The 15,010-nt window shown below is 42.2% G+C and overlaps 1 protein-coding gene across 5 annotated transcripts in view; it reads left to right on the top strand.

Annotated features, from left to right (window-relative positions):
* PPARD (peroxisome proliferator activated receptor delta) overlaps positions 1-15,010 on the top strand; it is a 154,616-nt gene that overhangs the window by 85,996 nt on the left and 53,610 nt on the right. For all 5 annotated transcript variants that reach the window (XM_069756603.1, XM_069756605.1, XM_069756601.1 and 2 more), the window contains one exon: positions 13,346-13,484. In XM_069756603.1, the coding sequence (XP_069612704.1) occupies positions 13,346-13,484 (139 nt within the window). The remainder of the gene's footprint in view (positions 1-13,345; positions 13,485-15,010) is intronic.

The raw sequence follows: 15,010 nt of genomic DNA, 5'->3' as shown, positions 1-15,010 counted from the left end.
AATGTAACCAGATCCCAGACAACAGATCTGAAATCCCTACGCCAGATGTAGCAATCCATCATGCTCACTTGAAACGAATAGCACACCTTATACCGGAACTCGACCATCAGGCCCAGATAAATCTGCTGTTGGGGAGAGATATCCTGCAGGTTCATAAAGTGAGACGTCATATCAATGGACTCCACAATGCTCCCTATGCCCAAAGGCTAGACCTAGGATGGGTAATAATTGGCAACATTTGCTTAGGACGCATGCACGCCCCATCATCTGTGACAAGCATGCTAACAAATACATTGGAGAAAGGATGACCAGCTCTGTTTCAACCTTGTAACAATGAGTTCCATGTCAGGGAATTGCCACACAGCATCCAACTGCCCAACCATTTAATAGACTTTTGCAAAAAAGAAAAATATAATGGCACTGCTGTGGGGCCAGACAACCATATGCTGAATGGAGTGCTTCCCGGATAGAGACCACCTCTATGGACTCCGGGTGCTCATGCAAAAACAGGGTATATGCAGCAAAGAAGATAAATGCAGATAGCACTCACCTGTCCTTAAAACTTCATTCTTTATTCAAACTTTAAAATGTCATGGCCAGAGGAACAGGTTGCTGGGATGTGCGAGCTGGTGTAAGACGACGGCCTTTTTGCACCACTTAGCGATTCAACGGGTCTTTTTAAAATTTGAATAAAGGATGAAGTTTTAAGGACTGGTGACTGCTATCTGCATTTTTCTTCTTTGCTGCATTTAATAGACTTTACTCACGACAGCACGACAGCAGTGTAGTGTCAGGAAGCTATGAGGCTCAGTTAGGGTGCACAGTCTTCCAGAAAACTAAGCAGGACAACCAAGTGGCAATGTCGGTAGAGGACAAGTTGTTCTTAGACATAATGGACAAGGGACTTGTTAAAGATGAGACCAACAGCTGGGTCGCACCTCTTCCCTTCAAAACCCACAGACCACGTCTACCGAACAACAGAAATCAGGCATTACAACGTTTCTCCTCTCTCAAATATAATCTACAAAAGAAACCAGAGATGAAAGATCACTTTTTCTCCTTCATGTCAAAGATTTTCGAAAACTGTCATGCAGAACTAGCTCCCACTCTCAATGACTGTGAAGGATGCTGGTTCCTACCCATGTTTGGTGTATATCACCCTAAGAAACCAGGCCAAATTAGAGTAATCTTCGATTACAGTGCTAAGTTTAATGATGTCTCCCTGAATGACGTTCTACTGAGAGGACCAGACCTCAATAACAAACTGCTGGGAGTACTTATGCACTTCCGTAAGGATTCCATTGCCTTCATCGCTGACATCCAGCAAATGTTCCATTGTTTCCTTGTGAGAGAGAGAGACAGGAACTTCCTAAGATTCTTCTGGTACAGAGACAATGATCCTACTAAAGAAGTCACAGAGTATCGCATGAGAGTGCACATCTTTGGCAACAGTCCTTACCCTGCAGTCACCATTTACGGACTGAAAAGGTCGGCTCAGGAAGGAGAAGGAGAATACGGAGCAGATATCAGACAATTCATAGAAAAAGACTTTTATGTCAACGACTGTCTGAAAGCCATGCCTTCAAATGAGACTGCCATCAGTCTTCTCAGGAGAGCCCAGGACATGCTTGCCTGCTCAAATCTTAGGCTTCATAAAATAGCCTCAAACAGCCAAGAACTCATGGAAGCATTCCCTTCTCAGGACTTATGTAATGGTCTCAGAGACCTGGACCTGGGGTCAGACCCTATACCAATGCAACGCAGCCTTGGGCTTCTCTGGAATCTACAGTCAGATACTTTCACCTTTCAGGTCAGCCAGGAAGAAAGGCCTTTCACACATAGAGGTGTCCTGTCTACCATCAACAGTCTGTACGATCCCTTGGGTTTTGCAGCTCCTGTTTATATACAAGGCAAGGCCCTACTAAGAGACTTAACTAGGGAAACATCTTACTGGGATGCACCTCTGCCACCTGACAAGAGGATCCAGTGGGAAGGGTGGAAGAACTCATTAGCAGCCCTCTCCAACCTGAACGTGCCAAGACCATACACTCCTGTGCCATCTACAGAAATACAAAGCCAAAGACTGTATGTATTTGCAGATGCTACTGTCAAAGCGATTGCCGCTGTTGCCTACCTCAAAACTGTAGACTCCAAATGTCAGTGCCACATTGGGTTCATTATGGGGAAGGTCAAACTCGCACCACAACCAGAGCACACTATACCCAGGTTAGAGCTTTGTGCCGCAGTTCTAGCTGTTGAGTTAGCGGATATCATCACATCCGAAATGGATATCGACGTGACACAGGCCAAGTTCTACTCAGTCAGTAAAGCAGTCATGGGATATATATACAACGAAACCAGGCGATTCTATGTTTATGTCAATAACAGAGTGCTATGAATCAGGAGATCAGTTCATCCAAAGCAGTGGCATTACATACCCATGGACCAGAATCCCGCAGATCATGCAACTAGGGCAGTTGACGCAAGTAAACTAGGAAGCACAACATGGCTCTCAGGTCCAAAACTATTGTACATTGAGGAATGTTTTCCAGACACCTTTGAACTAGTAGGAGAGGACTCAGATGCTGAAATCCGCCCTCAGGTGTCTACACTTCATACAATGATTAACCTCTGTTATCCAGCTTGGATTTTGCAGGTTCAACAGATTCTCAAGTTGGAAGCCGCTTATTCGAGCCATTACCTGTCTGACCCATATAGCTCGCTCATTCAGGACCATTAGAACTTGTGGCACAGAAAAATGTAAAGGTTGGCATCTTTGTAAAAATACCTATGTTACTTCCGACTTAGAATTCTCTAGAAATCACATCATCCTCACTGTTCAAAGAGAAACCTACTTTGCAGAAATTTAATGTCTTATTAACAAAGCTCCAATACCAGTGAGCAGAGTATTGAGAAAACTCGACCCATTCATCGATAACAGCGGCCTGCTAAGAGTAGGAGGCCGACTCAAAGAAGCTGAAATGGAGTTTGTGGAGAAATTCCTTCTTATACTTCCCGGAAAATGTCATGTTGCCTACCTAATCGTGCAACACTATCACAATCTGGTCAAGCACCAAGGAAGACTATTTACAGAAGGAGCCATCAGAACTGCTGGTGTGTGGGTCGTTGGTGCAAAGAGACTCATCAGTACTGTCATCTACAAATGTATTACCTGCCGTAAGCTTCGTGGTTCGACTCAAACCCAAAAGATGGCTGACCTACCAGCAGATATACTCAGCCCAGACCCTCCTTTTACCAGCGTTGGTCTCGATGTGTTTGGGCCTTGGTCAGTTGTTACACGTCGTACGAGAGGCGACCAAGCCAATAGTAAACGTTGGGCAGTCATGTTCACTTGCATGCCAATCAGAGCCGTCCACATAGAGGTCATCTAGTCCTTTAACACGTCAAGCTTCATCAATGCTTTAAGACAATTTATTGCCATCCGTGGTCCTATCAAGCATATACGTTCAGACAGAGGTACTAACTTCGTTGGTGCAGCAAAGGAATTAGGAATACTTTCAAATCTAGACAATGAGATTCTCGAGAGGTTCCTCAGTGACCAAAGTTGCACATGGTCATTTAACCCACCTCACTCTTCACATATGGGAGGATCTTGGGAACGAATGATTGGTCTAGTACGGAGAATTCTTGACTCCAATCTTCTTCAAGAAGGAACAGCGAGGCTCACCCACGAAAGCCTAATGACCTTCATGGCAGAAGCTGCAGCTATAATCAATGCAAGACCCTTGGTTCCAGTTCCTAACGACCCTGAGGAGCCCTTGTTATTGACTCCAGCTACTCTCCTTACCCAGAAAACGGGACTGTCCAGTGCCCCTCCAGGAGGATTCGACGCTAAGGACCTCTACAAGCGCCGATGGAGTCAGGTACAAAGTCTTGCAAATACTTTCTGGGACAGGTGGCACAAACAATATTTGTCTACTCTGCAGGCTTGGACGAAGTGGCAATCTACTAAGCCTAATCTAAGCATAGGTGACTTTGTTCTTGTGAAAGACTGTCAAATTCACCGGAACCAGTGGCCACTTGGTCTAGTTACCCCAACATTCCCGAGCAAGGATGGCAACATCCGCAAAGTTGAACTAAGGATGATCCAAGGGAACGAACCTAAGACATTTTTCAGACCGGTATCCGAACTGGTCCTATTGTTGCCTTCAGAAGAAAGGAGTAGTGACATCCGTTGATGTCAGACGGGGAGTGTTCTGTCTCCGCCATCTAATTTGTTACCTCTGATTATCTGTTTGCATAATTTGCAGTTTTCTCAGCCAGTATACAGCAACTGATATATTCATACCTTTATTTGTAGCGTTTTGGCTCCCTCTAGTGGTCAGAGTCATGTTCACACTTCTATTTCTGTTTTTTTCTATTTTTTCCATGTCTTATTCTCCTCCCCCTTTGCAAAGCATTATGGTAGCTCAGCCTACATCTCCCTCCATTTTCACTTCCTTCAGTCTGCTTTCAATGAAAGACGCTTGCACTTCATCCCCCTTGCGATTGCATTACCGGTATGTCTTTATACTTTCTGTAGATAATTTCTGCTCTAATATTAGCCTAGCTTAGTCAGTTGTACTCCTAGTTCAGTTACTAGCCTTGTAAATGTTCATGCATAATGTACATCATGTGTAGTATGTATTTCTTCTATACCATGCACTGATTGTATGTATATCATTGTTTACAGTTTCACCGCATCAATACACCACTACGTTTAATAAAGCACAGACTTAACCACAGTCTCCTTATTGGACTCCGGTACAGCGGTTTAGCTGCCTGTATAGCTACATATGAGCCTGCCTCATTCAGTGAGGACAGAACAAGCAGTATATATATATATATATATATATATATATCAAGATGGAGGCAGCACACCATTTGTAGTGAAAAAGAGCCTATTTAATAAGCCCAGAAAGCGACGTTTCGGTCCCAACAGGAACCAAACTCAGGCAGTGAACAAAGCCTCGCCAACAAAATGGACGAATTAGAATTAATGTTGTTGGAGCATAATTATGACATGGTGGGGATAACTGAAACGTGGCTGGATGAGAGCCATGACTGGGCTATTAACTTACAGGGTTATAGTCTGTTCAGAAATGACCGAACGGATAAGCGAGGGGGAGGGGTGTGTCTATATGTAAAATCATCCTTAAAGCCCATCCGGCGTGATATTATAGGTGAATCTAATGAAAATGTAGAGTCCCTGTGGGTGGAGATAAGGGGAGGGGAAAAAATAATAAATTACTGATAGGGGTTTGTTATAAATCTCCAAAAACAATGGAAGCAATGGAGATTATCCTCGTAAAGCAAATAGATGAAGCTGCGATTCAAGGGGAAGTAATTATTATGGGGGACTTCAACTACCCTGAAATAGATTGGGGAACGGAAATCTGCAGTTCCAGCAAAGGTAATCGGTTTTTGACAACTATGAGAGACAATTATCTTTCACAACTGGTTCAGGACCCAACAAGAAGGGGCGCACTGCTAGACCTAATATTAACCAACAGGCCCGACCGCATATCAAATATAAGGGTTGGGGGTCACTTGGGGAATAGTGATCACAAAATAATAAGTTTTCATGTATCCTTTAATAAGATGTATAGTAGAGGGGTTACAAGGACACTAAACTTCAGGAGGGCAAATTTCCAACGGATGAGAGAGGATCTTGGTGCAATTAACTGGGACGATATCCTGAGGCATAAAAATACACAAAGAAAATGGGAGACATTTATAAGCATCCTGGATAGGACCTGTGCATAGTATATACCGTATGGGAATAAACATACTAGAAATAGGAGGAAACCAATATGGCTAAATAGAGCTGTAAGGGGCGCAATAAGTGACAAAAAGAAAGCATTTAGAGAATTAAAGGAAGTAGGTAGTGAGGAGGCATTAAATAAATACAGAAAATAAAATAAATTCTGTAAAAAGCAAATCAAGGCAGCAAAGATTGAGACAGAGAGACTCATTGCCAGAGAAAGTAAAAATAATCCCAAAATATTATTTAACTACGTAAATAGTAAGAAACTAAAAAATGATAGTGTTGGCCCCCTTAAAAATAGTCTGGGTGAAATGGTGGATGAGGATGAGGAAAAAGCCAATATGCTAAATAACTTTTTTTCATCAGAATTTACACAAGATGATCCCATGGCGGACAAAATGGCTAGTGATAAAAATTCCCCATTAAATGTCACCTGCTTAACCCAGCAGGAAGTACGGTGGCGTCTAAAAATGACTAAAATTGACAAATCTCCGGGCCCGGATGGGATACACCCCCGAGTACTGCAGGAATTAAGTACAGTCATTGATAGACCATTATTTTTAATCTTTAAAGACTCCATAATAACAGGGTCTGTACCACAGGACTGGCGTATAGCAAATGTGGTGCCAATATTCAAAAAGGGGACAAAAACTGAACTCTGTAATTATAGGCCAGTAAGCTTAACCTCTATTGTGGGTAAAATACTGGAGGGCATTCTAAGGGATGCTATACTGGAGTATCTGAAGAGGAATAACCTCATGACCCAGTATCAGCACGGGTTTACTAGGGACCGTTCATGTCAGACTAATCTGATCAGCTTCTATGAAGAGGTAAGTTCTGGACTGTACCAAGGGAACCCAGTGGACGTAGTGTATATGGACTTTTCAAAAGCTTTTGATACGGTGCCACACAAAAGGTTGATACATAAAATGAGAATAATGGGGATAGGGGAAAATATGTGTAAGTGGGTTAAGAGCTGGCTCAGGGATAGGAAACAAAGGGTGGTTATTAATGGAGCACACTCGGACTGGGTAGCGGTTAGCAGTGGGGTACCACAGGGGTCAGTATTGGGCCCTCTTCTTTTTAACATTTATTAATGACCTTGTAGGGGGCATTCAGAGCAGAATTTCAATATTTGCAGATGACACTAGACTCTGCAGGTAATCAATACAGAGGAGGACAATTTTATATTACAGGATGATTTATGTAAACTAGAAGCTTGGACTGATTAATGGCAAATGAGCTTTAATGGGGATAAATGTAAGGTCATGCACTTGGGTAGAAATAATAAGATGTATAACTATGCACTTAATTCTAAATCTCTGGGCAAAACCAATGAAAAAGATCTGGGAGTATGGGTGGATGACAAACTCATGTTCAGTGGCCAGTGTCAGGCAGCTGCTACAAAGGCAAATAAAATAATGGGATGCATTAAAAGAGGCATAGATGCACATGAGGAGAACATAATTTTACCTCTATACAATTCACTAGTTCGACCACACTTAGAATACTGTGCACAGTTCTGGTCTCCGGTGTATAAGAAAGACATAGCTGAACTAGAGCGGGTCCAGAGAAGAGCGACCAAGGTTATTAGAGGACTGGGGGGTCTGCAATACCAAGATAGATTATTACACTTAGGGCTATTTAGTTTGGAAAAACGAAGACTAAGGGGTGATCTTATTTTAATGTATAAATATATGAGGGGACATGTTGTGAATTCTGCTCTTGGGTTCCCTCCTGTGGTTATGAGTGGTAGTGCTGCTGTCTTTGGATCGCAGCATTCATCAGGTGAGTCCACTTATCGCAATTTGGTCTGGGCTATTTAGTCTGGCTTGATTCTTTAGTCAGTGCCAGTTGTCCATTGTTTTTGGAGGATTCACATCTCTGACTGGTCTCTCCTGTTTTGCAGTCCATGTCTACAAAGATAGGTTCTGGCTTTGTTTTTGCAGTTCACATGCTGTGGGCTTAATAGTTCAGTGCATTTTCTTGTATTGTCTTGTCCAGCTTTGTCTGTGTAAGGATTCCTTCAGCCTTGCTGGAATCTCTGGAATGGCCTCCTCTGCTAAATTCTGATTTCAGTCTGCGTATGTCATTTCCCTCTCCTCTCACAGTCAATATTTGTGGGGGGCTGTCTTTCCTTTGGGGATTTTCTCTGAGGCAAGATAGTTTTCTGTTTCTATCTTTAGGGGTATTTAGTCCTCAGGCTGTGTCGAGGTGTCTAGGGAGCGTTAGGTACATCCCACGGCTACATCTTGTTGTGTTGTTAAGTTCAGGGTCTGCGTTCAGTACAGGTGCCACCTTCTCCAGAGTACGTCTCATGCTGCTCCTAGGCCACCAGATCATAACAGGGACAGTACAAAGACCTTTCTGATGATCTTTTTAATCATAGACCTAAGACAGGGACAAAGGGGCATCCTCTACGTCTGGAGGAAAGAAGGTTTAGGCATAATAACAGACGCGGGTTCTTTACTGTAAGAGCAGTGAGACTATGGAACTCTCTACCATATGATGTTGCAATGAGTGATTCATTACTTAAATTTAAGAGGGGATTGGATACCTTTCTTGAAAAGTATAATGTTGCAGGGTATATATACTAGATTCCGTGATAGGGCGTTGATCCAGGGAACTAGTCTGATTGCCGTATGTGGAGTCGGGAAGGAATTTTTTTCCCCAAAGTGTAGCTTACTATTTGCCACATGGGTTTTTTTTTGCCTTCCTCTGGATCAACATGTTAGGGCATGTTAGGTTAGGCTATGGGTTGAACTAGATGGACTTAAAAGTCTTCCTTCAACCTTAATAACTATGTTACAGGAACGAAACCACAGCATTACAATATATTCATATAATGACTGATAAGCTACAACATCCTTGTTTATAAACAGAGAAATTAAATGTACAGCACATAGAGTTTTAATATAGTAGCACTTTGATGTAGTGACACAAATATTGTTCAATAAGTATAATGCTAATAAAATCAAATCGCACCATACATACAAGACTCATTTTCAAACATGTTTCAAAGAGGATTCCCACTAAAATTAGATGTTAGAAGGACTGGGAAAAATCCATACGGGTGAGAACACCCCCCATTAGCTGGGGCTGGCAACTCACCACAAGGAGAATGGGGGAGACACAAGCCTCGCTAAAGAAATGTGTCTCAACCCCAAATTCTCAAATGGATAATATACTCCTCTAAAGCCACATCTTAAATCTTTTCAATGGAGGGAATTATCCCCAAATCACAGAAGGTCCCTTGTTCCAAGAGTAAATATATTTACCTGTTATTGTTTGATCTCAATTTTCAAGAAAACAAAAAAGAAGAAAGAAAAAGAAAAAAATAATAAAAACAACTTGCCAATCTATCCGAATGGGACTAGCCATGGATCATGATATTAGATTATATTCAAATTTTTCTAGTTCTAGTAATTAATTGATTGATGGACTTGAGGACATTTAAAGAAAGAAATGTAATAGAGACGCTGAAGATTATCGCCTTGTGTATATTTTTTACTGATAAAAGAAAAATTGAGTATATAAATGTCTCTTACAAGAAAAATTATAGTTGGCTGCGACCCTTGTCTGGGATGTTTTATCTGTACTGATAATTTTTGCCATCCAATTACTGATGAGTTTTCTAACATGTTCTAGTGATTAATTGTTGGAATGTCCATGTAAATATGTGAATTGTAATTAGTTCTTTTATGAGTTACTCTTTGTGGTGACTCTTATATGCTTCAGCTGGAATCTTTTTCTTTATGCTAGGGTTAGTGCCAATTGTTTTTAAAAACTGTTTTCCTTTTTTGAAAAATGTGAATATAATCTAATATCTAATATAGCTCTGCACCCGGACTTTTTCTTTGTGCTGCTCTAATTCTCTCTCTCTCTCTCTCTCTCTCTCTCTATATATAAACATATACATATCGTTACACACTCCTCAACTCCCAGGAGAAGCCCACTCAAAACGTGCATTGGGGTTGTGAGGCATAAGCCATGATTATTGATAAGGAACTCCAGGCCATTTTACATTGCTTATACTTATGTTTCATGTACATGGAGGTGCTTAACACACACATGTTCTACTCTCTATACCATGGGTCTAAACCTTAGTCGAGTAACTGAGTAACTTAAAAAAAGGTTTAAGCATAATAACAGACGCGGATTCTTTACTGTAAGAGCAGTGAGACTATGGAACTCTCTGCCGTATGATGTTGTAATGAGTGATTCATTACTTAAATTTAAGAGGGGACTGGATACCTTTCTGGAAAAGCATAATGTTACAGGGTATATCCACTAGATTCCTTGATAGGTCGTTGATCCAGGGAACTAGTCTGATTGCCGTATGTGGAGTCTGGAAGGAATTTTTTTCCCCAATGTGGAGCTTACTCTTTGCCACATGGGTTTTTTTTGCCTTCCTCTGGATCAACATGTTAGGGCATGTTAGGTTAGGCTATGTGTTGAACAAGATGGACTTATAGTCTTCCTTCAACCTTAATAACTATGTAACTATGTAACTGGGTCGCACAAAGAAAAAATGTGAATAGGAAGGGCCACGTTCTTTGTTGGGAAAATATTCCGTTTTCAGTGACACCATTATTTTTCTATTACTTTTTTACATATATTTTTGAGAGTGTTTTATTCTTTTCAATAGTGCTTATGGTATGGGTTATGGTACAGATATTCTTTGACTTCAGTTTTTACATAAAACAGCATTTTTAGTGGCCAAATATTCTTCTATTACTTTTTCATTTTTTATTATACTTTTTTTATGTTTTTTTCTTTTTTTCCCCCAATCTGCCCCATACAGTAATATAGTTTATAATTAGCCCCATAAAGTAATTCTGGCCCCTATCCTGTAATAATGTCCCCAAGCCTGTAATGATGCCCCCAATCCTGTATTAATGTCCCCTGTCCTGCAGCAATGTCCACTGTCCTGTAACAAAATTCCCAAGCCTGTAATAAGGTGGTATCATTAACGACATCACTGTCTGTCACACACAGTCACGTTCTCATGCTCAGCTCAGTGTGAGCTGGCTGGTGTGATGAGAGGTCACATCACTGATATGACTGCTTACCAAACCATCAGGATCCTCGTGGGATATCAGGACTAATAGATTATCAGCACACAGGTGTGGATGACTTTGATTTTTTTATTTTTATTTTATTGTTAATAAATTTGTAAAGGAGGGTTATTGCGGGGAAGTGTTTATTTCAATTACAGGACTTTTCTCTGCGTCTGTCTTTATTAATTTTGACTATGGGGTAAGTAATGGGGGTGTCTGATAAACACGTCTCCATTACTAACCCCAGGACTTAATGTCAGCGGACATAAAACAGCTGACATCAACTCTAAAAATATTACCCCACTTGCCACAACACCAGGGCAAGTGGGAAGAGCGTCATCTAATGAATGTGGCATTTCTGGGGCAGATGAGAGCTAATGTTCTCAATCACCGTCCCAGCCCATTAATATCAGGCCGCAGCTGTTTAGCCTTTGCTGGTTAGTAATAATAGGGAGACTCAACGTCATTTTATTGGGAGGTCACTCTTTTACTAACCAGTAATGGCTAGGCAAACAGCTGTGAGCTGTTAATATGCTTTGAAACCTTTATGGATATTGTTCCCTTCCCTGAATATTAACATTAGCCCCCAGGTGTTGGCTTTCCCTCAGCTAATTCAGCTAATTAGGATAATTAAGGTGGACCCAATGTTTTACTTAAATTTATTTAATACACGCTACGCAGTGGGTACTGACTTCAAGTCTCATCAGCATCGCCTGGTCACGCTGATCACAGGGTGACCTGGCGACAATGATGAGACTTGTAGTCAGCATTGTTCCCAGGCGGTGTGTGCTGACTACAAGTCTCATCAGCATCACCTGGTCCCGCTGATCTCAGTGCGACCAGGCAGCAATGATGAGTTTAATTCCGCACCTGGTGCCTGGGAACGATAACTGGACTATTTTTTTCTAGGCACTGGTACATGTCACACAGATGTGTGAAGAAACCTAACATGTGCCCACCAGGATTGAATACAATGGGTGTGCATGTGTCCATATTTGGAGTCCTTAGAAAACGGACTGCATACAGACATAAAAAACAGACGCGTGAAGGTGTCCTTAGGGTGAGATATGTTGTGAATTCTGCTCTTGGGCTCCCTTCGGTGGTTATGAGTGGTAGTGCTGCTGTCTGTGGATCGCAGCATCTATCAGGTGTGTTCACTTTTTGCAATTTGGACTCAGCTATTTAGTCCTGCTTGATCCTTTAGTCAGTGCCAGTTGTCCATTGTTTTTGGAGGATTCACATCCCTTTCTGGTCTCTCCTGTTTGCTGTGTTTTTCTTCAAAGATAAGTCCTGGCTTTGTTTCTGCTGTCCACATGCTGTGGGCATTATAGTTCTGTGCATTTTCATGTATTGTCTTGTCCAGCTTGTCTGTGAAAGGATTTTTGCAGCCAAGCGGTATCTCTGGAGATGCAGATATACCCTCCATGTCTTTAGTCAGATGTGGAGTTTTTGTATTTTCTGTGGTGGATATTTTCTAGTGTTTTTATACTGAACGCATAGTACTCTGTCCTATACTTCCTATTTAGCTAGAATGGCCTCCTCTGCTAAATTCTGATTTCAGTCTGCGTATGTCTTTTCCCTCTCCTCTCACAGTCAATATTTGTGGGGGGCTGTCTTTCCTTTGGGGATTTTCTCTGAGGCAAGATAGTTTTCCGTTTCTATCTTTAGGGGTATTTAGTCCTCAGGCTGTGTCGAGGTGTCTAGGGAGCGTTAGGTACATCCCACGGCTACATCTAGTTGTGTTGTTAAGTTCAGGGTCTGCGTTCAGTACAGGTACCACCTTCTCCAGAGTACGTCTCATGCTGCTCCTAGGCCACCAGATCATAACAGAGATGTAGAAAGGGACAAATTTTGTTGTCTTTATTGAGTTTGAGAGTGCAAACATGTCAACCAGAACAATAATACTGCTAACGTATGGTGACGCAATTAGATGAGGAGTAAGGAAGAAAATGCTTTCTAACGTTGTTACTCTGTTTTACATGTTTGTTCTATGCCAATTGATATTGCCTTAAAGGGAACCTATCACCCCCCAGGCGTTTGTAACTAAAAGAGCCACCTTGTGCTGCACTAATGCTGCATTCTGACAAGGTGGCTCTTTTAGTTCTGGGTACTGTAACTGCAGAAATAATCGATTTTGCAATTTGTCCAAAATACCTTGAAATCGTCCTGGGGCAGGTCTTTCCCCCCCTAAGGCAGACGCAGCACCGCCATCACTCATGCCCTCTTGGCGCCTGGCGCCACCTCCTCAGCGTTGTTTTCAACTGTCCCGGCACCTGCGCTGTTGTCTTATGCCTTGGGCATGCGCATTTAGCGCTGCCCGTCTTCTGACATCATTTGATGTATTGCTGACAGCGCCTGTGCGGCCGTACTGCCCGGGATCCCGCCCCGCAGTGTGAATAAATCAGAAATTACACTTGGGCATTTTATTACTGATTCTCTTTTGTGAAGAGTTTATTTTTAATTCAGTCAATTCATCTGTATTATATGAATTTGATGAATATACTTCTCATTTCTGCAGGGCTTTTTTCGACGGACTCTGCGGATGAGGCTCCAGTATGAAAATTGTGATCGCAACTGCATAATACAAAAGAAAAATCGAAATAAATGTCAGTATTGTCGCTTCAATAAGTGCCTGAACCTGGGAATGTCCCACAATGGTAGGCAACAAGAGTACTTTTAGATTTTCACCTTCTGTTCATGTCATTATAGAAAAAAATGCAGTTTTGAAATGTGAAGAAATTAAAGGTGACTATTTGGCAGGATTGGATTACAATCTTATGTGTAATTTAACTTAACAATATCCCCAAATGTGTGCACAGTGAGCGCTGTCAAGGTGACTGCTAATATGCAATATGAATACTTCCAGTCAGATACCAACTAAACATGCCTGGCCTCAATTTTCTTTCATTGAGTGAGGTCATGCACATCTAGTTGACACGTGACTAAATGTATGCAAATCGCCACATCTGGTACAAGCATCGGGAGCGAGTGCTGTGAGGATTCATAAGTCTATTGTCACATGGAGTGACTGCAAAATTGAACCCCCAAGTCTGGATAACCCCTTTATCAGTTCAATATCAGTTGTCTAAGGGGAAAACCTCTTTAAAGGGAATCTGTCAGTAGAATCAACCCTCCTAAGTCGTCTACACTCTCTGACAGAAGTTATGTCGCTTATCTATGTTATGTAAATAAAAGCTTATAACCTGACGTTAAATTCATCCTTTGGTTATATAAATTATTCTTTTGAAAGCTGAAACCCTCCTAAATGTGGTTTAGGTTAAGAAAATAAATTGGCATCAATGCAGAAATATTGATCGGTTATTGGACACAGAATGGTCAGATTTTGGCAAGAAAAAAGTTTTGTTGCCCACAGAAAGTAATGTGATATTCAAACAAATAATTAACTTAAACCCTTAGCGACCGCCGATACACCTTTTAACGGCGGCCGCTAAGGGTACTTAAAGCACAACGCCGTTTATTAATGGCGCTGTGGAAAAAGTAAATAGCGCCCCCCAGAGTCGGATTTTCTCCGGGGTCTCGGCTGCCGGGGATAGCCGAGACCCCAGAGAACATGATTCGGGGGGTTTTTTTACCGACCCCGCATTTGCGATCGCCGGTAATTAACCGTTTACTGGCGATCGCAAAAAAAAAACACGCAATCTTTTTTTATTTTCTCTGTCCTCCGATGTGATCGCACATCGGAGGACAGAGAAAAGGGGTCCCAGGTAGCCCCCCAATACTTACCTATCTCCCCGATGCTCCTCATGGCTCCCGGTGGGCGCCGCCATCTTAAAAATGGCAGGCGCATGCGCAGTGCGCCCGCCGGCCGGCCCCGCGAGAATCTTTGAGGGTCTCGGCTGCCGGGGGTAGCCGAGACCCCAAAGAGCATGATCGGGGTCGGTTTTACCGACCCCTGTTTTGCGATCGCCGGTAATTAACTGTTTACCGGCGATCGCAAAAAAAAAAAAATAAAGTAAAGTGTAATTCTCTGTCATCTGATGTGATCGCACATCAGAGGACAGAGAAATAGGGGGATTCGGAGACCCTGCCATACTCACCTGTGTCCCTGGATCCTCCTGCTGCTCCTGGCCGCCTGCAAAAGAAAATGGCGGGCGCATGCGCAGTGCGCCCGCCATCTGTCTCCATCTGCTGGCCGGCAGGAGAACAGCAGTTGGGGCTAAAA

Source organism: Ranitomeya imitator, chromosome 3 (assembly GCF_032444005.1).
Source record: "Ranitomeya imitator isolate aRanImi1 chromosome 3, aRanImi1.pri, whole genome shotgun sequence".
Classification (NCBI taxonomy): domain Eukaryota; kingdom Metazoa; phylum Chordata; class Amphibia; order Anura; family Dendrobatidae; genus Ranitomeya; species Ranitomeya imitator.
Note: the sequence above shows the minus strand (reverse complement) of the source record. Positions and strands in the feature narration are given on the sequence as shown.